We start from the raw sequence: 25,157 nt of genomic DNA, 5'->3' as shown, positions 1-25,157 counted from the left end.
AGCGTTTGAAGATTTGACGCGAACAAAAAAATGTACTCCATCAGTTCAGCGTAACAAAGCGATAGAAAAATTCTACACTTAAACGCGAGCTTATTGTTGTGTGACTGATGCACAGTGGGATAATGGAGAAAATGCGGGTGATCATGGAGAAAATGTGCTTTTTGTGAGGCTTTTGATTTATCTTTACGTGCAATGTGTTAAAACAAAAGGAACAAAAGGGTCAAAACTAATAGAAAATTGATACAAAATGTGTAGAACATACTTACAAAACCAATCTTTACTTCAATAACCTTCATAATAAAATAAATAAATAGGAAAAGATTCACCGACCATAACAATCACATCAATATTTCTTGAGTTCATATTCTGAATTAGTAGCAATACGGCCAGGACGTTCTATTGCAGTAAAAAAGAATCTTAATTAGCGAAATCAATAGCAACAAACATTAACAAGCGGCAGAAGAACAACATAATTCTATTTAAAAAGATTTTTTTTATAAGGTTGCTTAACAATGTTTTATTTAATACCAATGTTCAATGCCGTTTCAATACTTTGATGTTAGTAAAACATTAAGCAATTTTACCCCAAAAAAAGGGAAAATATGATTTTTTTCACTTGGTAATGTTTAAATCTTTCATATACAAGGATGTTCCGGATATTCAAACTAGTATCGTAATCCATCCATCCCCAAATCAAGTACAGAAAGCTCAAACGACAAGCTTCGAAAATTAAGAAAAATGTAAAAACAAGAGAACTTATAAAGTTTTGCAACTCGAAATTTGATAAAGCCTATTTTTACCATCGACACCCGCAACCTAGCTCAACTTCACTAATTCCTCTATTTTTCCTTTAATGTTCACTCCCTTATCCCACCGTGTGGCAACAACTGTCCCACATCACCGCACCGCACAAACAATAGAGCGAGAGTGGAATGTTCGGAAATGGATCCGTTTCGGTTGCGTTCTTTTTCCCAGGAAAACTTCCCACCTTATCAGCACGCACCGATCGCTCACCGACAAACCGGGTGGTGTACGCGCGCCTTACCAGCGGATGTAGATCTAAAAGCTTCGCAGAAAACTTTTCCACTTGCCCGAGCCCATGTTCCGTTGTCTGGGTAACGCTATAAGCGAAAGAAAGCACTACTGGCCATGGTTTGTTTTTTTGGTTGTTGTTGTTGTTGTTTTGAATCCCCGATTTCCTCCATCAAGCTTCATGGGTGATGTTTTGTTTGGCCTGAAACCGCGCACACGCCAGCATAACATCAGCTAGAGTTAAAGCGTGGAACATTTTATTTTTCTTTTTACTGGAAAATAAGGAGCAATTCACTGGAATCATTATTAAGCGCAATAACAAACAAAAATAAATGAAAACTTAGTTGACTGGTAAATAAAAGAGGATCATCGTAAAGGCGATATCATCTCAACCACACACAAGGTACACACTTTAAAAATTCCAGCATTCTTGAGCCGCACATTCAAGCGAACACTCGAATCTCTTGTCGCCCCCGTTGTGTAATTTACGGCAGAGATTTACATTTTCTGTAAATCTCCACTTATCAGCATACAATCTACCGATCTGCGTCGATTCAGGATTCATCAAACAATGCCAACCGGTGGCAAAGATAAAGAAAGCGAGAGAGACAACAAACGAACCCACAAAAAAAACCCTCCCAAATTCTTCCAGTCGAATAGCCAACCAGCACCACACAATTGCTCGCGGGCTGGATAACGTAATACCATGCCACAAACATTGCTCGAGGGTGCTTCAATTTGGAAAATTTATTTAGCGTTACATACCCCACGGTGGTCGCGGGGCAGCGACTAAGTACCGTTGAAACTTCCCATCAAGTATCAAGCTGCAATTGCTGCTACCAAGCCACACAAATAAGCCACCCGATAAATATGTACAACGCGAGCATTCACTGTCGCGCTGTGTTACTTTCGGGCTTTGAAGTGCAACCAATGCGGCGGATCGTTCCACTGGAGTGGTCGCGCGAAGCTGGGTTTAAGTGAACGCTAACCTTATTGTCATAGACTTTCGTCTCGCACACTATTCCACGCACCGCAAACAAGCCCCATCACACAGCGATTCTTATGGTTGAAGTTATGGTTCGCTACCTACCCGTCTGGAAAAATGCAAAATCACTTTGAATAGATAATGAAAATGTGTACCAAAAACCACCAAGCAGCGAGCATAGGTTTATTTGCATTTGATACAGAGCCGCACACACAGCCATAACAGCCGTAACAGACACGCCGTGAAGGAATCCGTCCATCTTCAAGACAAGAGATTGGGAGCGGGCATTGAGAGGTATCATCCTTGGTTCACCAAAAGAAGACGCGGACGAAATATTGCCACACAATGGGATGTATACAGTATCCGACCTCTCCTCTTGGAAAACAAACACATACACCCAGACATACAAAAAAACTCAACCTGCCAGTTCTTGTGATTTCTAGCGCTTTCATACAATAAAAATAATAACACCCCTCTTAATGCTACTCTTTGCTTGGAGGCTTGTCCAAAAAAAAACCCTGCCCACCAAACAACCAAAAGGAAGCATCTCTTAGCCGGCCTGAAGTACTAATCCTGTCGGGCCACGTGCCCCGTCAAGCCTACTTCCGCGCTTATTGCCGCCCGGCTGCGTCAAAGTCAGCCACGATTCACATAAAACAACGTACAGCGCGAGGAAATCGACATCAAGTGGCATTTTCGTGGAGAGTCGGCATTTCGTACTGCCGCCAGAAGCCAAACGAAGCCAAGGATCAAAGCATCGCACTGTTTGCGACCCTGTCTCACTTTCGGGGCGTGCAGCTAGGTTTAAAACGGAATGAGGATGCGAAAAAGACCATGCAAACCGTAGCGCAAAACCGAGGGAAGTTTAATAAGCAAAGGAAAAGATTAAGACAGGCCCAGATAATCGCATTGGCGCAGAGAATTATGGCCTCCCGGGCAACATCCAATGATTGTGCGGTTGTTTATGTACATAGCTAGGACAAGAGACAACGTAACGTCATGGTAACGGAGCAAGGATCAAGCGAAAGCTCGCTTCGGTTTCGGTCAAGAATGAACTCTTTAAGTGACTCGTCAACCTGGAGGAAGAGGGAGGGAGGGGGGAGGGGGAGAGCTAACCGACTTACTTACTCGCTAACTGACTTACCGCCAAAGCCGTCAAAACATTGTTTGCGATCTGAAACATTGTTCCACTTTAAAATGCTTCTCCGAATGAGTGGGGTTGCGTTACGGCCACGAATATAAATGAGAAGTGCATTTGCATTGCATACCATTCAGGCGCCAAGTAAAGCCCGGTCAAATATTTTACTCGACAAGAGAGTTGAAATTAAAATCTTTATAAGCTAAATTAAGCTTATAGCTAGATTTCGAGAAGAATTTTGATCGCTGTTTTGTTCAACTTGTGTGTGCTCATTACATTAATGAATTAAACTTTACACTTTTCCTTTAAGCTCCCATCGTTTGTTTTGCCAGACAGTGCTGTCGCCCATCTTAACCGTATTATTAAATCTTAACATCAATCCCGTACCACGCACTATTAAAGCACCGTTTAGTCCCCTTCGTAATTGAAAACACTTTAAACCGATTCGCTCACCGCTCACTTAGCTTCCCGCAGCTTGTGCTTTTTGCAGGCGCGCGAGGGTAATGTTTCGCGCTTGATTCGTTCTGTGCGAATGACACGCGCAAAACATCGTGCCACTACGATGCCACATCGAAAAAGGGATCAAAGGCAACGGCGGCATACAACCGGCAGTACCTGACCCCGGGACATAGCGGTCGCTCTTGTCGCTTGGGAGTTATCGGTTCTTTGAAGATGTCAGCGTGCCAGCGAAGGCGCACCTTCGTGACAGCTGTTGTGCGGTTTACTGCTGCACGGATTTACCCATCAACAGGTGCCCGGTGCTGCTACCCAGCGCTCGCAAGACTTTATGAAGTTGTGGCCAACTTGTGGGACGGTAACGGGTATGTTTTTGTGTGGGAGAGATTTTATTTTTTCGTTTGCACATTTTCCACACCGTACGATCAATTCATCAGATTTCATTTTCGGCATCAGCCTCAACATGCAAGGAGCGTTGGTAAGTTACTGGCAAAACCCGGTGCGAATGTGTTCCGTTCGCGAGTTCCTGAGCATGTGCTTGCCCAAAATTGGATTTACGTAAAACCGGTACATACTCACCTATCACATCCCTCCACCATTTACCATACGCTTGATTGAGTGAGATGAAATAAGGACCCGATGCAAAGCATTTTAGTCCGGACCGTAAGACCTGACAGTACCATACCGACGCATTTACCACCCCCGTCGTGTTGTATCTGTCGGGAGTTGATCGACACACTTGTGGAAAATCTGAAACCAAACTTCAAAGCTCGGAACTGGTTCCCAATCTTGACAAGCGCTTACGGCGCTCCAAAGTGCCCCATTTCGTTTAACGAAGTAATTTAGGGTAAAATTGATATTTGCAACATGCGAAAATGAGTTTCTGTGGTAAGGTGAAGATTTTGCAGAAGTTTATCCAAAATTACACTTGGTGGTTTTCCAGTAACCGCTTATCAGACGTTGCTAAAGCCCACGGGCATTGCTGCAACAATTGCTACCCGAAACGGAAGAAATATCCCAGCCGATGCCCTGTTTCTACTACTTGCTGACCCCAATGTTGACACACATCACGATAATTCACCTCATTTTCCATCCCGTAGCAAATCGAGCCCATTCGCGTACCGGAATCAATGCCTTCCAGTAGAGCTCTGGAGCACCCACCAAGCCGCGCGACGGAAGACACCAACCAAGTCAACCAAAAGGTTCCTCCTCGACTCGGGAACCAGTAACCTTTGGCAGTAACATAATTAACGATAATAACACTTAAACGGATAGCAACACACTCTAGCAGTGAACTGGTGCAACGGTGCACTGTTGTCACACCACCTTGAGCAAAAACTTTCGCTTAGTGGCCGGTTTTTATCGGCACATCGGTAGCAACTTGTTTGCTGTTGCTGCTGGGACAGGGGCGGGTACAGGCAGGGCAGGGAAGCGGTCTTACCCTCCAACGGTGACCTTATTGCTGACTACTGTTTCTAATGCACTGGCGCCAATTTGTGGGAGGGAAAAACATTTTCCAAGTAAGCAACTCGCGCGCCTGGAAACTGAAGATACCTTGGCACCTTTTCCGGTATCGTAGTTGGATGCTGGAAAGGTGCTAGTGTAGAGGTGTGGTGCCTTTTACTTTACCACTGACAGATGAAGGGAGCGAGAAAGAGCAGATAGTTTTCTGTTGTATTTTCAAAAGTTTTCAAACCAAGTTCAAAGTTCAGCGTTACTATTGGTGGTGTGGTGACACTGCCAATTTATGAGCTTTTGGACGACATACTTAGGAAGTTTGGTCCACGGATTTTTAATTCACTTTAAAGACTTTCATTATTAAAAAATACATTTATCTGTTTCCAATTTTGCACTTCATAATTTGATGATTACATTCAAAGTTTTTGCGTTGTTTCCGCAAACAAAACTTTCCAGAGTGTTTCAGTGTTAGTTCTTTGTAGTTCCAGAATATTTTCATAACTCCTATTGGTTCGTCCTTCATACGTAGTTAATTATTGATTTGTTGAGTTGCGCAAAAGTATAAACTCTTAGACTTTGTTCGTGTTTTGATTCTTTTCAAATTACTCCGTTTTTTATCACAATTTTGCGTTAAGTAAACTTATGATGAAGTATCTCTTTCAGATCGCGTTTCTCACACCTATCGGCGTTGGAAATCCCCCATTCAATTTTTTGCAATTTGGTTTTATCTTTTACGTTAGCTTGCTTGTTGTTGTTTCTTCTTGAATTCGAATTCCGTTTTTCTTAATTAATGTTGCGCGATACAATTTTACAATTAATTATTGAGTATTTAGTTGTGATGTGTGGTGATGGAAGAAATTCTATCTACATTCGTTGTACCAGTTTTGAAGTTGAATTTTATATAACAGTGTCCGACACACAGGCAATGTTTTCTATATTTATCGGCTACACATGGGTTGTAGATAGGAAATTTAACTACATTTGAAGGATTTTCACGGTTTTTATATAGTTCAGCGTTTGTTATCAGCACATTCAGTTTTAGATCCGGTATAAGAAGATTTAGTCCTCCCTTTGTCTTTGGTAGTGTTAATTGGTTCACATATTTTCTCATGCCTCCTCTAGGCTATTAGAATTTTCCTAACATTGTGTTTGGATTTCCTAAGCTTTGCTTCTTGAATTTTGTTGGCAGAAAGTATTTGACCGACGTATCCTAGTTTGGATGCTAGATATTTGTTGGACGACCACTTCAACTTCTGTTCGTTAAAAATCAGTCCCACAAATCGTTCAAAATTTTAAAGACACAGCTTTACACCAAAAACGTTCTAGATTTTTCATCACATTTAGCTTCTGCTGGTCAATCAAAATCATACAACAAGATACATAAATAAGTGATATAGTACAATAACAAAATTCTTGCCGTACAAACTCATGCTCAATTCGCCAACGGCCTCAAACCTATAAAAGAGTTGTAATCCTGTCCGGCACTAAATAGACGCCCGGCACATCTCACCTTCAGCCTCCGAAATATAAAAAAACCAAAAATAATAATAAGACCCCAGGCACGTTTCATGCACCTTTCAAACTAAACGGCTGCCCTCGCCCTCCACGCTCAGTCGTCCACTGTGAACTATGCATTCTGTGCATTCCGACAAACGTTCCTGTACGCAAAGAAGCAAGGCCGAAAACGTGAGAACGAAAATATGTCAAACCAAACGTTGAAAATATGTATTTTCCTGTGCAACGTACTGTGGCATCCCCGTCGAACCCAACGTCCTGTCTGAATTGGATGCATTCATTCAGCCACAAAGTGCACTTTCGCGACTGCACACTCAAAGTCACGTACAGGACAGGAACAGGCGGTGATGATGGCGTCCAAAAAAAAAAGAATAAGTAGTAGAAAAGTCACCCCCATCCTCATACACACACACATACAAAACCCATAAAGCTTCCAAACATGGCTTGTGCGCGTCTGTCGCCATCGGTGGAAGCTTTGGTTTGTTCGCAAGCCTTTTTTTTCTACTATTATCGTTTGTTATACTTACCATCGCAAACGATAGACAACAATACGAAGGGAAAATAATAATGGTCGAGCTCCATCTACCCGTGCAAGCATCATCAGCATCATCATCATCGTCATCATCGCCATCACGAGATGGGAGCCGAAAGGAGTGTGCAGCTCGGCAAAAGAATAAACCACCGTCGCTACTCGGACGTGAAAAGAAGGTTTTACGAATGTGCTTCATTCCCACTTGAAAGCTTACAATAATATTTGCCCTTTTTTATTTAAACGAAACGCAGCCCCGGGCTTACCCGCTCCGTCGTTTTTGTGTTTCGAGTATCATTCGTGAAAAATAAAATGGATCACTTTTTTAGTATCTACCCCACGGGATCGTGGGATTTGGCGAGTGAGGAAGGGGCGAGGGCAGAGAGTCTGGTGGGTCGGCTGCCATTGCCATTTTTAGGACACCGCGTGGCACCAGCAGCATTTGCGTTGTGTTCAACCGTTCACCCAGTTCAGTGGGGAAATAACAGTGTGGGTTATGGGGAATCACCAACAACAGCAACAATGGCTGCTGTATGACAAGAATAGGAACTCGAAAGGATTAACCTCAAAAACTCGATAGTTGGCAGTTGTTTGGTAGTTCTGTAGAACGTTGCTTTGACCTCGTCAGACCACTGTTCCGAGAAAGAAAACGTTCATTGTCGTGGGAAACTGGTGCAAAAAGTCGATAACGGATATATTTTGAAATTATCTCATAACGTTTCGTTAAAGATTGTCTAATGTGGAACAGAATTGTGGGTAACTTTAGTGTAGCACCAGTAGTACATATGTGTAAAAAAACGAACTAATCAGAAATCAAACTATCACAAAAAAAATTTAATCAGAAAAAAAATATTGTAAATAAAATCCAAAGTTGTTTTACACTGAAAAGTAAGCACAGATCAATCAGAAGCCTCAGATGGCTTCACAAACACACAGTTGAAGCATAAACCAAATCAAAAGCAAAGACAATAAATTCAAAACATTGTTAGAGAATTTTGCTGACAAAAACAAGAAACAAAGAAAATCTTCATAGCACAAGCACTTGAAATGAAAATAATTTATAAAATTGAAATACGACTTAACCAAGCCCAAAACAATCAGAATCATACCATAAACATAAACCAGGCTTCAAAGAAATTTAGATTAGAAAATAAAAGAGTAGTAAACCGACATCAAATAATCAGAAAGTAATCAGAATCGAATAGCAGATCTTTCAAACCAAATTAAACTCAAATAAACAATAACGAGGGACACAAATGAAGTAGAAGAATTGTAAGCAAATAATTAAATAGAAGAGAAGATAATAATAAAACCAAGTACGAGATGAAAAATCTTTGTAAAAGCAACGACTTTAAATCCTCTTTACCAAGAAAGTTCCCCAAGCTGACGATTGATTAGTTCGCAGAAAAATGATCACTTGCTTTGCAGTAATACGGACAGGGATTAGTGTACTCATGCAAATTGAGTTTCGAACTAACGACCAAGCACCTGAAGTTCTTCCCGCACAAGGACACAAAACTTTCCTACCTTTTCTTAGCAGCGTCGTACAATTTCCCAGTACCCGCCAGTTAGTTATTGACAACGGTGACAAACGGTAACGAACGGTCGGATGCACCTGGCGATGTCGAATCATTGGGGCCAACCATCACACAGACCTCATCACACGACTGCTATAAAGTCAAGCCGAAACTTTTATCGCGTGATAAAATTACTCCCAGCCAAAGCTTAAAAATACAACAAGAAAAAACACTCACACCGACGTGCCACAAACTTTGGCGTCAGTCTGAATTCATTCACGTTGAAGTTATTCATTATGATTTCGCGTTTGCCAGTTCCCCCTGTTCCTTCGGTGGTGTTCTCCCTTCACATAGGACGAAGAAATGCGGACATTATTTTGCATCAAACCTGGCATCGCTGACTGCAACTGCGAGGGTTGCTAATGCAACGGCACGAACAAATGACCCAGCCGGGTGCAAATAAATCGCCCATCGCCCCGGAAACGGTTACAAAAGATAACATGCGCGCCCGCGCTCCGGCGTTCGAAGGAAAACTTTTACGTTTCGACGACAGGTCCAAGCAGCATTCAGTTCATACGGGTGTCCCCCGGTGTATCTGCGAGGTGATGGGCCGGAGAAATTTGTTCATTTTTCAACCCGATACGCTGATCGTATCCTTGTGACCGTTGCGGTAGAGGGAGGAAAGTCCGTTCAAAACGCGACAAACGCGAGCTAGATGAATGGAATGCCAAGCTTTGTGAGAGCGTTGAGTTGCATTTGCCCTAAAGTTAAACCCACTTTCGGGCACTCGGTGTTTGGTTTTGGGGTCTTTATCGCGTCGCCGTTTCATCCGTGAAGGTGGAGGGGTGTTTATCCCACCCCCTCCCCGATTGCCGAGGTTCTGTCGTGTCCATTTTTCTCGCAGCTCGTACGGAGCGTTAGTTTCCACTTTTCGGTCGGCAAAATGGCAACATAACTCCAAATCGCTTTTTACCACCACCATTGCGATGCGGATTTAGTTCAACGTCAAACTGGCGGAAATGGACTATTTATTGCAACCCACCGTCAGCCGGGTTACACATGGGGGGGCAGTGAAGAAATTTCCATATTTGTAAAATAAATATCTAATTTGTTTTTCTTTTTTGCCCATGCAACACAAACCATACACTCGTATGTGGCTGAGAACTCTTTACTGGGTCTCTTTCTTTTTTTTTTTTTTTGAGGGGGTTTTGTGCACGGAAGGAAAGAAATAACTACATCAACGTGTAACGTGAATTCACGGTTTTACGTCCTGTGCATATTTTAAGCCATGTTTTGTATGGTATTAATTTATTTCCTTTCTCGCCGTACAGCAAACGTTACGGTGGGTTTCGGTTTACTTCGAAGCTTGGCGTTGTACGTAGGTTGGTGGTAAAAGTTTGAAGTAAATTAATGCATGCTGTATTGTCGACTATAAATAGCGTTAAAAGAGTTTTTGAAAACTTTTCCTGATTTTCGATGCTGATTTCATAAATTCATTTACCTTTTCTGGTAATTCAATGGTAGCAGTTGAATTGCTCAAAATTATATTCAAAATTTTCACTGTACAACTTGAAAATGGATTCAGATGCAATCATTTTACATTACTGTAAAATGAAGTTTAAATCTCAGAAAATTTTAGTAAATTGACATTCATGTGCCATCAACCCTCTTTTTCGGCTGATTTTCCCAGTCTTGCAGCATTAAATTTTCAGGAACGAACAATGGCAAGCAAAAACAAGTTTTAGGAAAAATGTTTTTTAAATGCAGTAAATGCATTCACCGCCACACCTGACCACGGGCACTGGTTTATTTTAATGAAACTTTCTACTTCTTACTTGAACTTCTCTCTCGTTTTTTTTTCAAAGCCCGGCTCCACCGTCGGCAAACGAACGAAAAGCACTTTCATCAACATTGGCAACCAGCCGGCTTCCTACCGGGTTCCAGAGTTGCTAAGCAACCCACCCAGAAGAAGAAGGATACCCCAGCAAGGGCACAGAAAATTGTGAACACAGTCCCAACAACTGGCCACCAAAAAAGTAAAAAAAAGCTCAACCTTCTTCCCGTACCGTTCCGGTACGACAAAAGAGTGTGACCACCATGGGCTAAGCGAAAACGGTTCTCCCCCCTCCTGTGCTGCATGTTTAAGCTAACCGAATTCCAAATAAATGAGTCATGTGTGTGCAGTCGAAAAAGCTGTACATCGTTGGGCGAACAAAATTTGGCCCATTCTTACGAGGACAACGGTTCACAGCCCTCAGCACACCTTTACCTGGATGCGTTTTAGGGGCAGTTTGGAGATGACCTGAAGACGACCGCCGGGAGCGGAATCGGGTGGGACGGGTACTGAACAAAACTCAAAACAAGAGACAGTCGACCGCACCGGGCAACGCTGTACGTGTGTGAGAGAGAATATTTGCAATTTTATAAATGGCAAATGCATTTCGTATGCTAAGCGAAACCCGGTTGCCCATTTTCCCAACGGAGAGTGTGGGATATTATCCTGACCATGGCACCATGGCAAACGGGTAGGGATGGTGTCCTAGGGTCCACTACGGTTGGGAAGCACATCGCCTTTAAACAATAGTGCACGTTGCAATCTGTCCCTCCCGGGTCGACCGGCAAACTGACGCCCGAAACCTTTGCTGAAATTAACAAAATTGAACCGAAACCTGGAATACCGGGAAGTGGTCCGAATGGGTCTTTTTCTGTCGTACCAACAGTGCAAGGGAAATGTATCATACGAACGCATGCTTTCTTCACCCACGCCACAGCACATGAAATGCGGAAAAACGTTTTTGATTAATTTGAATACTCTAGGGAAAAGTATTTCAATTCATCCCAGACTGGTTCGATGCTGTGGAAGTGTTGCACTGATGATAAAGGGATTCTTTGCCGTACAAAAGCGATAGAGTGAGCTATATAAATATAAACAGGATAATATGTACGACACCTAGGACATTTATAGGAAGTTTGTCCAAAACTAACGAATTATTCTTGGTCGTGATCGAGAGAAGGATGTATAACAGAATTTTTGGCCCTAGCATGTGGAAAAGGATAATGCAAGAGCCACCATTTTAACGCTGTTTAGACAGTAGCAGGCCAAGTCCACCAGACTATAGAAGCGCATGAGCACCTGAGGTCATGTGTGCCCTTTTCTTCCCAATTTTCGTATTTTCTAGTATGCAATGTCTACTGTTTACCAGAAACGCGTGATTTCTCATTTGATTGATTATCTCACTACGTGTACAACCAAGTTCCATAGCCAGAAAAAGTCAGACATGCTGCTCAAAGGGCTCCAAGTTTTCAATATCCAAGCTCCATCATCGGATGATATTTAACAGCAGACCGTTCGGTCCTGTAGGCCTTTACCATTAAGTAGGGCCTAGGCGCCTTAAGGGGACCTCGTATAAGAGCGATCGCTGATGTTCTAGATTTGCTTAGGGGAAGTATATTTTCTTCTTCGTCTTGGCTTAAACATCCTGTTAAATCTCACTGGCCATCTCATAGCTTACGAGCAAAGGTTGCGATCCTTAGGTGTCGATTGCAAGAGCGATCACTTGGACGACAAGGTAAGAATTAAGGAGGAAGCAAGAAAATGAAATATAAGAAAAATACAGTCCAAATCTAAATCTGGACACAACGTAGACACAAGACACAATGTAGGCACCAAACCAAAGAACGTGTCGAAAAGTGGTTTTAAAGTTAGCCAGATGTTTATACATACATTGTTGTAATCGTTAATGACCATAATTATGGCCAACAAGTAAGTGCATTTTTGTCAATAAAGAACCAAAAAAATATTAAAAACCAAGCATGATTCAACTTTTGCCCCAAAAAACTTAAACATGCCAACATTCAACTTCCAACTTTTCCTTCCCAAGTGTTGTTTGCGCTTGCCTTCGTTGTATTTTTATTCTCCCCCATTACAATCACGCCACCATCTTCCTTATCGTCATTTGAATGGCATCCCAAAAACATAATCATCTCCCCCCCCCCCTCCCTCCCGGCACTTATCCACCCGCCGCCATTGAAATTGTCGCAACAACCCAACCGCCGAAAGCCAACGACAGGTGTGAACACCGATTAGCACGGGTTTGTACACATCCCCACCATTACACAACGCACACATCTCCTAGCCTCGTTTGCCCCACACTGCCGTCCGGCCGATTAAAAACCAAAACCGGAAACAAACGTACCCCCAACCCTACACGTGGCGCATTTCCTTCCTTTCGTGCGTCCACCGAGGAAGGTGAACCGGCAAGAAACGGGAACAACACTTATTTTGGAAATTTAAATTGAATCCACGAGACCGCACTACCGTTTTTTTTTTTTAAAAAGAAGCACGAATTTAATGAAAATTTAATTGACCTCACAGGAGCAGGTACACGTTTACGCTTCGGCATTGGGGCTGAGATAGTACAGCGGCAGCGGAAGTGTACAATTTGCCCAACGCCCCCAACGGGGGCACGACTTCCGGTCGATTTTCTTTTAGCTTCGTTAAATTCCCCACAGCAACCGAAACTGTTGACCGAGTCCGAATCGGGGAGCTTTAAGTTCAACATTCACACAAAAGGACAAACGTTTGCTCCTTAAGCGATCGTATAGCGTGTGTTTGTGATGTGATTCTTTTTTTTTTTTTTTTGACTCACTTTTCCCAAACGTATAGGAAAGTGGAAAAAGAACCTAAAAAAAAGCGTTGCAAAAGTGTCGTTATGTTCGCCTTAAGTAAAGAGGCCATTTTTTCAACCTTTTTTGCTTTTGTCACCTTTCCATATTTGCCGCCACCATTCGTTTTATATTTTTCAGTTTCAGATTGTTGGTAGTTTTATTCGCGAATTTTCACTTGGTGCTATTGGTGTTTATTGTGCAGAGCTTTCACGTGAGGGATCTCGTCCTTGTCTAACTTTTCCCTTGGCGAATTTCATTCACTTTTCTTCTTCAATTGTCTGAATGGTGGGGAGTGGTTGAGAGGTTTTACTCGGTATTCAAAGAAAAAATCGTCTGTGGAAACCCGATTCATCCCTCCCATCTTGGCGGACACGATATAGTAAAAGATATTTGAATAATTCAAGATTTCCGGTTCCTAAATTAAGCCTAAGGTGAAATAAGTGGACCGTTTCGCGAGTAAGCAACAGTAGTCCACCCTCTTTCTTTAGCACGATTGCTGTATGGGAAAGGACCATTGGAAATGTTCCTTTCCCATACAGCAATTTTTCTCTAATTTAGTCCCCTTGTTTAAACCACAGTTTAATAGCAATTCAGTGAGCTAAGCGATTTATTTAGTGTTGCTCATTTTGAATTATTCGAATTGTAAGTTGAGCAATAAACGACGCGTCTCACATGGCCAAGAGATTTACTTAAGTCTTACTTTATCCCAGTGATGTCAAACTCATTTTGGCTTGCGGGCCGGTTTGCTAACAAAAATGATCTTACGGGCCAACTCTAAAAATATCACTTCTATGTTGCAAAACCTGCCTAACTATATACTTTACAACCTGGAAATTTTTAGTGATTTAAAATAATAGTTACACACTGCATAGCTCATTATATTTGGATATACTTAATATTTACATAACACTCCAAAAATCCATTCCAAAAATATACACGTATGATACATTTCTACGATCTAAATTACTATGTTTCTTAGATACAAGTATTTCATTGTAAGTAATTATAGGAAAAAAAAATTTCAGTCGTATAATAGTATCAGTAACAGTAAAGGCCTTTAAACATTTAATATTTTTCTGTATGTAAATGTTTAACATTATAAATTTCCTGATTTTCCTGACACCTGCTTTCTCCTATCTTTTGAATATTATGTTTCATTGTGTGGGTGCAAGCAACTTTTAATACACTATTGAGATGATTTTGTGATAATCTGGAACGCATTTTATTTTTATTATTATTCATTTCCGAAAAAAGCTGTTCGCAAACATATGTTGTACCAAACATTGAAAAAAATTTACCAGCTTTTTCAGATAAATGAGGATATTTTGATACCAAATACGGGAAAAATGTATGCACGTCGAGCAAAATAAATTTCTCTTTAAGGTTCGTATCACTTTGCAAATCTATGAGTTTTTTTTTATTTTTATTTACATTTGGATATGACGGTCCAGTGCCGTATTGTCAACACCACCTGTGAAAAAAAAAAAGTACAATTATATTGATAAGGCATTTCCTCCTTATTCTTTGCCTTATCCCGGGCATACTCGGTTAGCAAATCTATGAGTTCTAGTTAATATTTTTCAGGAACAATTGAGGGATCATTTTGGTACGGCGAATGAAAAATACTAAACTTTACTTTCAGTTTTTGTAATATTTTCAATCTCTTTTCAAACTCTATTATCAGCTCATTAATATTCTCTATGAATAAATTTTTGTTCACATTAATGGTATTCAGTGGTAATGTCCGAAGGTTCCTAAAATGCTACAAATACAAATTATTGTTCAATTTTCTCGGCTCGACCTCAATCCAATCTATCCGGAATCGATGTTCTCGTTTTTCTTTTGCGGGCCGGATTCAAAGACCTCGCGGGCCGTATGTTTGACATCTCTGCTTTGTCCTATCAGTGGTTGGTGTGGGTTTATGTGGGTGATTTACTTCTAACACTAGATCTATAAAAACAGTCATTGGGAATGGTGCCATATCTTAATACGATGTTTATTTTTATGTAGTAGAAAATTAATTCTACCTTGACGAGCCATTTTGACTGGTGCTTTGTCGAACGATGAATAGTGTGCTTAAAAGTTGAATATCTATGGGAAAAAGACGTACCCCTAACAATAAAACTTTTGTTCCGAAACAAAATGAGAAATAAAATATCATTTCAAACAGATTTGTGATAAAAAAGCCCGATGATTTGATCATAGGAAATGAACGCTCGGAATCTACGAAGATTTAATACAGCAGGATAGGCTTTATTAATTTGTTCTTTTTGATGATTTTTCCAAGCTGGCAAAAGCAACCATCAATCGCAATATACAAATTCAAAAAACTATGAAAATGTTAGCAAGATCTTAAAATGTTTTACTAGGTAATCGCTAGTCAGTTTCACTGCTCGCGGTTGAGTTGACCGCATCAAAATTAGGTATGTTTTAGGGTTTAGAGGACACGAGATATTTGATTGTTCACTTTTAAGCCGTATTAATGAAATTTTTAAAAAAATGTTAAAAGACGATAGATGGAATTCCAAATTTATGAAATATTATATTAAAGGGATGGCAATTCGAAGTACAGTGTACAGGATTTTTTCTAAAAAAATATCCCAATAAAGACGCTTCCTGTTGCTCAGTGCTACTTAACAGCAAGTTGAGTTTACAGGACAAGCTAGAGTACTTCATAATGAGATTATAATCCTGCTAAAATACTCTGTGATTGGTCTCAACGACCCGTCCTCCAGTAAGACACTGTACTTCTGCTTAGTGCTTGATCTGTGGTGGAGTACGCATCCGTGGTGTGGTGACTTTCTGCAGTACATCCCCTGGTACTCATAGAATCCATCCAGCGTAAATTCACCCGGTTTGCTTTGCGCTCTTGGAGACCTCAGTTAAAATACAATGGCCGCTACCCGCCGACGGGTATCGAACCTCTGAAGAAGCGTAACTGCAACGCTCCGAGACTCTTTTTAACGAAAGTCCCGGTGATATCACTTTCCTTAGAGGATCCTCTGATACCTTTCTGGTTATGGGTCGAGAATCCAACACTGTCAGTGAAAGTTTCGAACCGAACATGTCGGTTCTTGTGTGTTTGAATTGTATCCGCCCTATGTGTCGAATTTCATCTAGAAAACCAATGTAATTATGTTAAACAGTCCGTCCGTCTGTCGAATTTAATAAACAAATTAACAAATTGAGTACAATAACCGAACATGCCCGGCATGAGGCACAACCCCTGGAAGGAAATGCCTTGGGAAGTTTGTAGTTAGTCCTCTCGCGATTTTTTATACAAGACAATCTTTTCAGCCATCCATAATTCACTTTGCTTAATAAATTCACACAAACAAATAAAAAAAAACACATTTCACAACTACCCTGCCGATAACACAATGCAACCGAAGTTTGTCGTTCATGCTGATGCTTTAAAAAAAAAATAAGAAAAAACATTTTCCCTCCAATCCATCACGCACCTCACACAGTCACCCATAATCTGATACCGCCGATTTAAATGCCAGTTAACATAATAAAACCAATTATCTACCCCGGTCGCGCGGACAGAGCACACTGTACACGACAACGCCCGTACGCGGTCACCGGCGTGATTAAGTTGTACCGATGAAAATGAAGTGATGGAAAATTAACGCTTTGATCACACGGTCCCAACAGCTCTCTAGCACTGTGGGATTGCGTGTGCGTAAGTATGTGCGCTCTGTTTCCACATGTATCGAGGTGGAAAATGCTTCAAATGCCAACCAACGCAGGATTGTCAGGACGATTGGAGATGGAGGGGAGGTGGGTGTGTACTCATCAAAAAATAAATCGAATAATCATTTGCTTCGTGCAATTGCAATTGCAATGATTTTCTGATTTTTATTCACCCATTTATATTCTTTTCATAACATCTGTTTCGATTTATTTTTTCGCTCTCTCTCTCTCTCGATCTGTCTTCCTTTTTCATCCCTACTCTATTGTTTATGCTTCACCTACACAGGCCCGACAGTTGTTTGCAGTCGTGCAGACACCTGACACTGACAAACTGCAGCTTTTGCACATCAAACGGCAATTACATTGACCGTCCGGTCCCGGTCCAGTTTCGATCGATGATGCGTAAATGAAAAGAACTACTGCACACACCATGTGCCATGTGCATTCGAACGCTTTCGTTTCATGTGTCACTGCTTCCCATTTCAATCGAGCGTGGGTAACATTAGTAGACGAGCTCATCCAACGGATCAGTACTGCGACGGTTGAGAAAAAAAAAACTCATTCCTGGACAGCTTTTTTCCCTTCTAACGCCCACCCAGCCATTTAGCGACCCTCGATGTGTGTGTGTGTGTGGTGGAAGCATTCAGACAATTTGTTACCATAAAATTCACACAAATTAATTAAGTCACGATCGGGTGCAATTAATAATTGATTAAATCCAAATTAATGCATCCACCAGGCGGGAGTCTAGCGCACCGTACGGGGTTTCGGTGGTCAATTATGCATTTTTAGCTGTCCAATCTGTACAGACGGTCCGTCGGGTACGCATCACTTCTGATGCAACAATAACACCAGCGATGTTTTGTTGATCGGCATCGACAGAGCATAATTTGATAAAGCTCGCAAGAAGACCGATATTAGTGCACCTGATTGGTTAAGCATATTTTGAATTAATTTTCATTTCCCAACATGTTCCACAGCTAGGATGTTATCGTATCATATACCAATAATACCTTTTGTTAATATTTTTAAACTGTCATAACTAGAAATACGACATTTCATCAGTTAATTTTAATATCGCTGATGAACTGCAGCATGTCACGTCAACAGACTTTCAAAAAATCAAATCAATACAGCTTGTGTGACACTCTAAACCTGACTGCACACAGTAATTATCGGTTGAGTCGCCATCACATCGATTGGTGCTTACTTTACTCAACCCATCGAAAGGCATCCAAATGTCTGACAAACTGATGAAACCAAATTTCAATACACTTCATCATCATAATACGTCAGAATACCAACACCAGAGTGTGCCAGAGGAGGGCTTTCGATTAATAAGAGAAGAAAAACGAACTCCACATCATTATCCATCGATCCTTGATGACTCAATCCGAAACCATCATCAGTACCTGCTCCCCATCTTACTTGTGCTGATAAAGCACACACAAAAAAAAACAATCTAAAACCTTGAGAACCTCCAACCAAACTTCGCGAACACAAGAAGGGGTCTCGATATCTGGTCGAGCTACCCAAAAAAAAGTCGTAATTGAAGCTTTCAACTCTACACCGTGCAAGCAACAACAAGTAGAGGAGGAAAAAAAACCGCCGCAAACAATAGTGCCGAACGTCCCGGACAACAGCAAACAACATCATTACAACATCGTAATTTTCATCGTTACCAGGTCACCGTTGCATGCGTTTAATTAACCACCATCAGGTCAGGTTTTTCGCGGCAGGAAAAGCAGGGGAGGGAGGGCCACTAGCGCAGTGTGGCAGTGCGGATCTTTCGTTCGGGTTCCAGATGTTTCCTCTCAGATCGCGTATCGCAAGCGATTGGAAAAGGTTGGTGAAGCTTTTCTGCACTGCAGAGAGCTTTATCATATCTTGTCAACACTTCAATTAGTTTAGGCAGTTTTCATCCGATGGAAGAAAAAAAGTAGCTCTATCTACACGTCTCGCGCTTTTAGATGACTAATAGCTCGGGGGTTGAAATTTGGTCAGCTCCGGACCGGTTCTCCGGCGATCGCGCCGATATTGATTTCTTGCCGTAACTCACTTTGCACCCACTTTCGCAAAACATCTTCACGTACATCAATTGCAGGGTGAAGCTTTTTTATTCACCCCCCGCATGGTTTGTTGCTTTCGGCAAGTTTTGTTCGGCAGCATCGCATCGCACGGTACCAGTTCAAGGTGAACCTAAACAACCGGAGCTCACCTCATTTTTCACCTTCACGTGTCATTTCTCATCATGTCAACCGGGCGATGGATCTTGGAGGGACCATTGGTCAACGAATCTTTCCATGCATTGCAACTGATCTGTTCGTTGCATAGTTTTTGCTCCCAATTTTGTGTTAAATAACTTGACATTTGAATGAAATGTCACGGTTGTAACGAACATCCGGCTAAAACAACCAAAAAAAAAAACCCCCCAAGCGGATCAAAACGAACTCATTAATGATACGATATCAAACCAAACAGACAATTTTAAAAAGACAATAATTGAACTTCAGCTCCAACAAGCTCCAACAATGCCCAGTGTACGCAACTGCGTGACGAGTGCCACAAAAAAGCATACCCACAGATTGCTATTGGCAATGGTCGCACCTCGCATCAGTAGCGCAGCATCTCTTCGGGTGCAATACAAACAATTATCTTTGCCCTTCTGCTGCTTCATATTTCCCACCTGCTTGGCGCTGTGCCGCTTGCGATACCGCTTTAGAAACAAACGCTTTTCCACGATGATTATTATTTGTTCGCCTGTGCGATGCACGCCTTAAAGCTCACCACCGATGGTGTCATCATGGTGGTGCGTCTCATTTCTCACGCTTCTCAGTGGCGATGAAAATTAGGACACAAAACAACACATCCAAACGTTAATAAAATTGTGAAACAAACATCGCAAAATTACTCACTGCGCAGTCTAACAATGCTTAAAGCTATCTTTGGTACACGTTCCCGCCGAGCCTAAGCGTACGTCATCCTAATGGTTCCAATGCACGGTTAAGCGCAAAGTGTTCGGGTGCTCCATTTTTGCTGTCATTTACCGCTCCAGCACACAAAAATGCACACGCATCAAACCGAGCACAAACAAAAGCCTCTTCTAGTGTAACGTGCCACCGGAGCCAGATCTCTCCCGCGCCCATCCAAAACCTTTTGGAGTCTGTGAACATCTTGACAACGTTTGTTTGTGGTTTCTCTTACGTCCGCGACCGACAAACAAACCTTATTGGACAGCGGAGGCTCCCCCGGATTATGGAAGCGAAACCCTTCCCATGGAATAGCCGCCATCAAAGTTTCGAAGGCATGGGGCGTGATGAGTTGTTGATGCTTTTATTATTATTTTTTGTTAATACTTTCGGTTGCATAATATACGAAAGGGAAAGGAGGGAATTCATCACAGCGAAAGAGGGAGTGAGAGAGCGAGTGTGTGTGTGTGCACTCTCCAGAAGAAGTGAAAAAATCCTACAACCAATCCCTTAATGTGGCAAGCAATCAAGACTTCACTGAACAGTTCATTTATCCCGATCACGTTTAGCTTTTTGAGGAGAAAAAGAAACCAAAAACTGGGAGAACGTAAATTGAAGTCACACAAGTGGCCGTGGTGGTTTGCTACTGGCTGGAACTCTCCCCTTTGCAAGGAATGCAAAATTTCCCAGTAAGCTTCTTACACATTTCCAACTTTGTTCCTTCCTTTTGCTGCGCTGCTTCCCAACCACACAACAACAAAGCGTTATCAGTCGCATTTCACAGAACACACCTTGTGAATGGGAGAATTAATTTCGTTCACGTACAACCAATGTACATTCCGAGTTCGGCAAGGGGTTCGTACTTAATTAGCTGCATCGGAATCTGCTGCCGGCGAAACTGCAGTATTTGCATTTGCACGAAAGTGGAGTGATTTTTTTTTAATATTGTTCTTCCACTAACCAGCACAAAACTTGCGGTTTTGTGCTGGAAAACGCAATGAAAATATTACTAACCTATGAAGTAATGTCCTTTTCTGGTGCTATCAAATAATACTACCCGTCAAAAACATTCCTGACAGACGAAATGCAGCACAGATTTCTACGATAAAGTCATCTGGAATCCACAACGAATGATTGCTGTAGAAATTACATTTTCCCGGTCATCATCATCATCATCAGTCTAAGGATATCTTTTCTATCTTAATGCTTTGTTTCATGCCAGGCAAAAAAATCCACAAAATTGATGGCAGAACATGGCGCAGTTTCAGCAATATTGTCAACGATTTGTTTGTGACAGAGTGATATTTAGACAAATTGAAGCTAACTAACTGTAGACGCTCAGAAAGTATATCACATTTCTTTCGGAAGGAATCAAATAAAACGGAATAAAAACATTTTCGTTTATTTCCTAAGAAGACAGAATATTTCAGAACGAACTGAGAACAAAGAAACAAATCGAAAGGTTGGCTAAAAATAATGCAAAAACACACAATACACGCTTCGGCACTAGTGCTCTGGCAAGCAACATTTGCGATGGTTCTTCGAAATCAATTTAAACATTTTTTGTAATAATTTTTTCACCCAAAATTTACTTCAATTCCACTCTTGCTTTGCAGCTTCGATCGGCACACAAAGCGAGCGATTAAAAATTTCCTTGAATTTATGGTCATAAAAATTTAACACTAAACTTCGCCGAAATTTCAATTTTCCCGTACCGTACCTGTGCGTTTATTGGACAGAGAAAAATAAAATGCTTGCCTTGCTCGTTAGATTCGTCCGGATTGATTACCGTGTTACGACAGCGTACCTATATCATTCCTGTGTGCTGTTTTATATGATGTATGGGGCCACCATCAACCAACAACATTGAACCCTCAATTCTGCAATCTGAAGCATTGAGCATTGAGCAGCCACATTTTTATCGCAGTACTTTCTGCGTGAATGAATTTACATCAAACAATCATTCGTACTCAACGAACACAGGACGGGTGGTTCGATAATTTTGATAAAATTATTCGAAGAATACAGTTTTTTTTCTTTTTTGGGCTGGAAATGTTTTCTTTACGAACTCGTTACGCTAGTGATGAAACATTTTGTGAAAAGGTATTACAAGATACAATCGAATTTGGTGCGAATTTGGCAAAAGGCATGGTTCTGGCGTAGCATCATTCGAATAAACACAATTTACAAACCACATCTGTACAATAAAAAAAGGAACTTTAGATAGCGTTTCGGTTGCAAACGAGGAACGGGCAACTCAATAATAGGAGAAGTCTCTTCATAGAGCCCACCTATAAAATGAACAAACGGCCCATAAACTAATAACAGCCCAAGCGGTATGGTTTTGCAACAATTGACCTTTACTTTAAACCATGATAAGTTTATAAAGGAACTTTTTTCATTTAGTTTATATTTTTATATTCAAAATTTAGTGCAAAATACATGAACTTTCTTCAAATTCTGTAACTACACCCCTTAAAAATAAAAATAAACCTAAAACCAACTATTCAAACCATCTCCGGTTCATCACGAAAACGTAAAACTGTCCCACCCTGTGTCCCCAAGTGTTCCCTACCCGTTTGTGCAAGTGCACCGAAGGGATTTCGCAAACACCGAATACGATTCAGTGTTATAACCCATAAACTCGTTGAAACTGTTTTATTCCATCGGCCTTCACCTCAAACTGGACGCTGCCAGGACCGATTCTTTCGCTTGCCACAAAACACAAAAACCCGTTTACAAATGGTAGACACATACACAGCAACACAACGACGTTCTGCGTTCGGAAATATCAACATAAACTTTATGCTTACCATTAAACACCATGACCCTTCGAGGATGGCCAAAAGTAACAGGCAACACACGAGAAAAAAACACACACCAGAAGCAAACTAATTCTGAATCCGGAAAACACTCATGGCTCGTTATGAGTGTGTGTGTGAGGCCGCCATTGTTTTTAACCTCTCGCAAGCTTTACGACAAGTCACTTCAATTGGCATAGGGGTGACAAAAAAAACTGGAATTGAATTGTCTCCTAGCGGCCGTAAAAACCGTTACTCTTTTTTTATAGAAATTTCCATTTCAAATTATGGACAGTTCTTGGTCCTAGGATTTTCCCCGCAGTTTGAAAATGTATTCGATTTCTCTTACTTACCGATTAACAGCGAGATCAGAACAATCGTATGTGATTTCCACGCCATTTCGCGAGATTTTGCTGGTCCGATTAACGCTGCGGAACGAAAATCCTGAATCCCTGGTGCTCGGTGTTTGCTGGCCGGCTGGCTCGAAACGATCAGGTTATTCACACACACAGATTTCACCGGATTTCACTTTCTAGCCTCACGAGTGAGAGTCGATATTGCTTCTCGATCTCGATTACTTGCAACTGCACTTGCACTTCTTACAACCGGTACACACCCATACACACGCGTACACACATAGAAACAACAAAAAACACACTTAAGGGAAAATAAACCTGCTATTCCTGTTCGATGTGTAAGAGCACTCGGAAAACTTGAACGAATTTTCTACCTTATTTTTTTGTTGTAGTTAATAATAAATTCACTTTCGTTTTAATGCTGAAAATAAAATCTTTCTATCAGTATGTACCGTGGTTTGTGTCACTACACTTTGATCTTTTCTAATGAAAATTTAACTGACCAAACCTTAAATTTGATATTTGGTGGTTGAAAGCATGATTGTGGTTTTTCCCTGGTTTTATCGTCATTTGAAGCTTGTTTTATCAAGCGAGAGAGTCCATCAAATGCAGTGTTTCTGATCGACTGCAATCTTTTGTTCATGATATTGCTTCCTTGCAGCTTTGAGCTTCTTGGAATTGATTTTTACGGGTTGTAGGTTGGTGCATTTTAGTAATTGGCGAATTGAACATTGAGAATGTCTGGAAAGAACGCTTTCAGATTCAGCAAAGTTTCCCCTTTGTTTTCCCTACGGCTGTCAGTCGCGTATTCCAGTAGTGCCATCCCAGTTTGTCGGAAGAGTTAGAGAAAATCGTCGACGGCTTACACGATCCACAGTTAGATACTTCTCCCTGCTAGCCCAGGAAAAAAGCCAAACCCGTCCGAGCTTTTTCCACTAGTTCTAGTCGATCCAGGACAACATCCAATCCATCTGATCTAATTAGATCGGACAACGTAACTAAGAGAAGAGCGAGAGTTCGGGATCTGTATTTCCTTCGAATAATTGGTCCACCAACGGCAGATTCTCATTCCCACCATCTACAAGCAGCATAGCAAATATTATATTAAGCAACATTACTGCTCTGTTTGTAGCAATCAATTTCTTCTTGGTAAGTAATCATATTTCAAATATTAAATATTTCTTGGAAATTATAATTTTTGCGATTTCTTGGAAATCGAAGTGAATATTCATATTAGTTTTTAAATTAGGTATTTGAAATGTATAGCAACGTAAGGAATCATTCACAGAGCTCATGTCGCAATAGCTTTAGCAATAAATGAACTAAATCAGCGACTGTGAACTAGTTTATGTTTATGCCATATTTGCAATAATTACAACACAAGATTTACGCACATACCGTAAAGAGACGAATGAAGTCTTAAAGACCCAAAGCCTCTATAAAATAATAATTTAAAATAACTACCAATATCTGCTGAACTATCAAATAAACACAAGCAAATGGGCAACTGAATAAAACTGTAACTAACTGCAAGGCAAGCGCACAACACCATTGATGACACGGCGCAGATCTCACAAGTCCCTTTTCCAAAAGCCCATATTACTGCACACAAATAACAACGAACAAAAGCTTCAAGATCTAGCAATCCTTTCCGCAGCGTTCATCACTGAAACACCGTTTTTACTTTAGAAAATCCCTTACCAACCATCACCTCAATCAAAAGCTTTATGACCCCACCTGAATCACTCAAACCCGGTGCCACATGTGCACACACACACACTGTCTATTTCACCAACCACAAACCGGAAGAAAGGAAAACAAGCCGCTTAACCAAGGGTGGACGGAACCAGCAACCAGTGGACCAAACACGTCAGTTTCCCACCTACACATATTGTGCGAAGCAAATCTGTCCAGCCACAACAAGGGGGAGCAATGATTTTTCAACGCTCAATTGAACGGCAACGCGACGAACGTTCTGCAAGAAGGTAAAGCCTTCCCGCAATCCGATTACTACCGAGACAAAGAATGGCTTAGACG

General features: G+C 41.2%; 1 protein-coding gene across 1 annotated transcript in view; it reads right to left on the bottom strand.

Moving 5' to 3' along the window:
• LOC126558828 (protein obstructor-E-like) overlaps window positions 1–23,163 on the bottom strand; it is a 41,839-nt gene extending 18,676 nt beyond the window's left edge. The window contains exon 1 of the mRNA XM_050214903.1: window positions 23,118–23,163. Within this exon, the coding sequence (XP_050070860.1) occupies window positions 23,118–23,163 (46 nt within the window). The remainder of the gene's footprint in view (window positions 1–23,117) is intronic.
• Window positions 23,164–25,157: the final 1,994 nt, after the last annotated feature.

Source organism: Anopheles maculipalpis, chromosome 2RL, assembly GCF_943734695.1.
Source record: "Anopheles maculipalpis chromosome 2RL, idAnoMacuDA_375_x, whole genome shotgun sequence".
Classification (NCBI taxonomy): Eukaryota; Metazoa; Arthropoda; class Insecta; order Diptera; family Culicidae; genus Anopheles; species Anopheles maculipalpis.
This window is presented reverse-complemented; position numbering and strand designations above follow the sequence as displayed.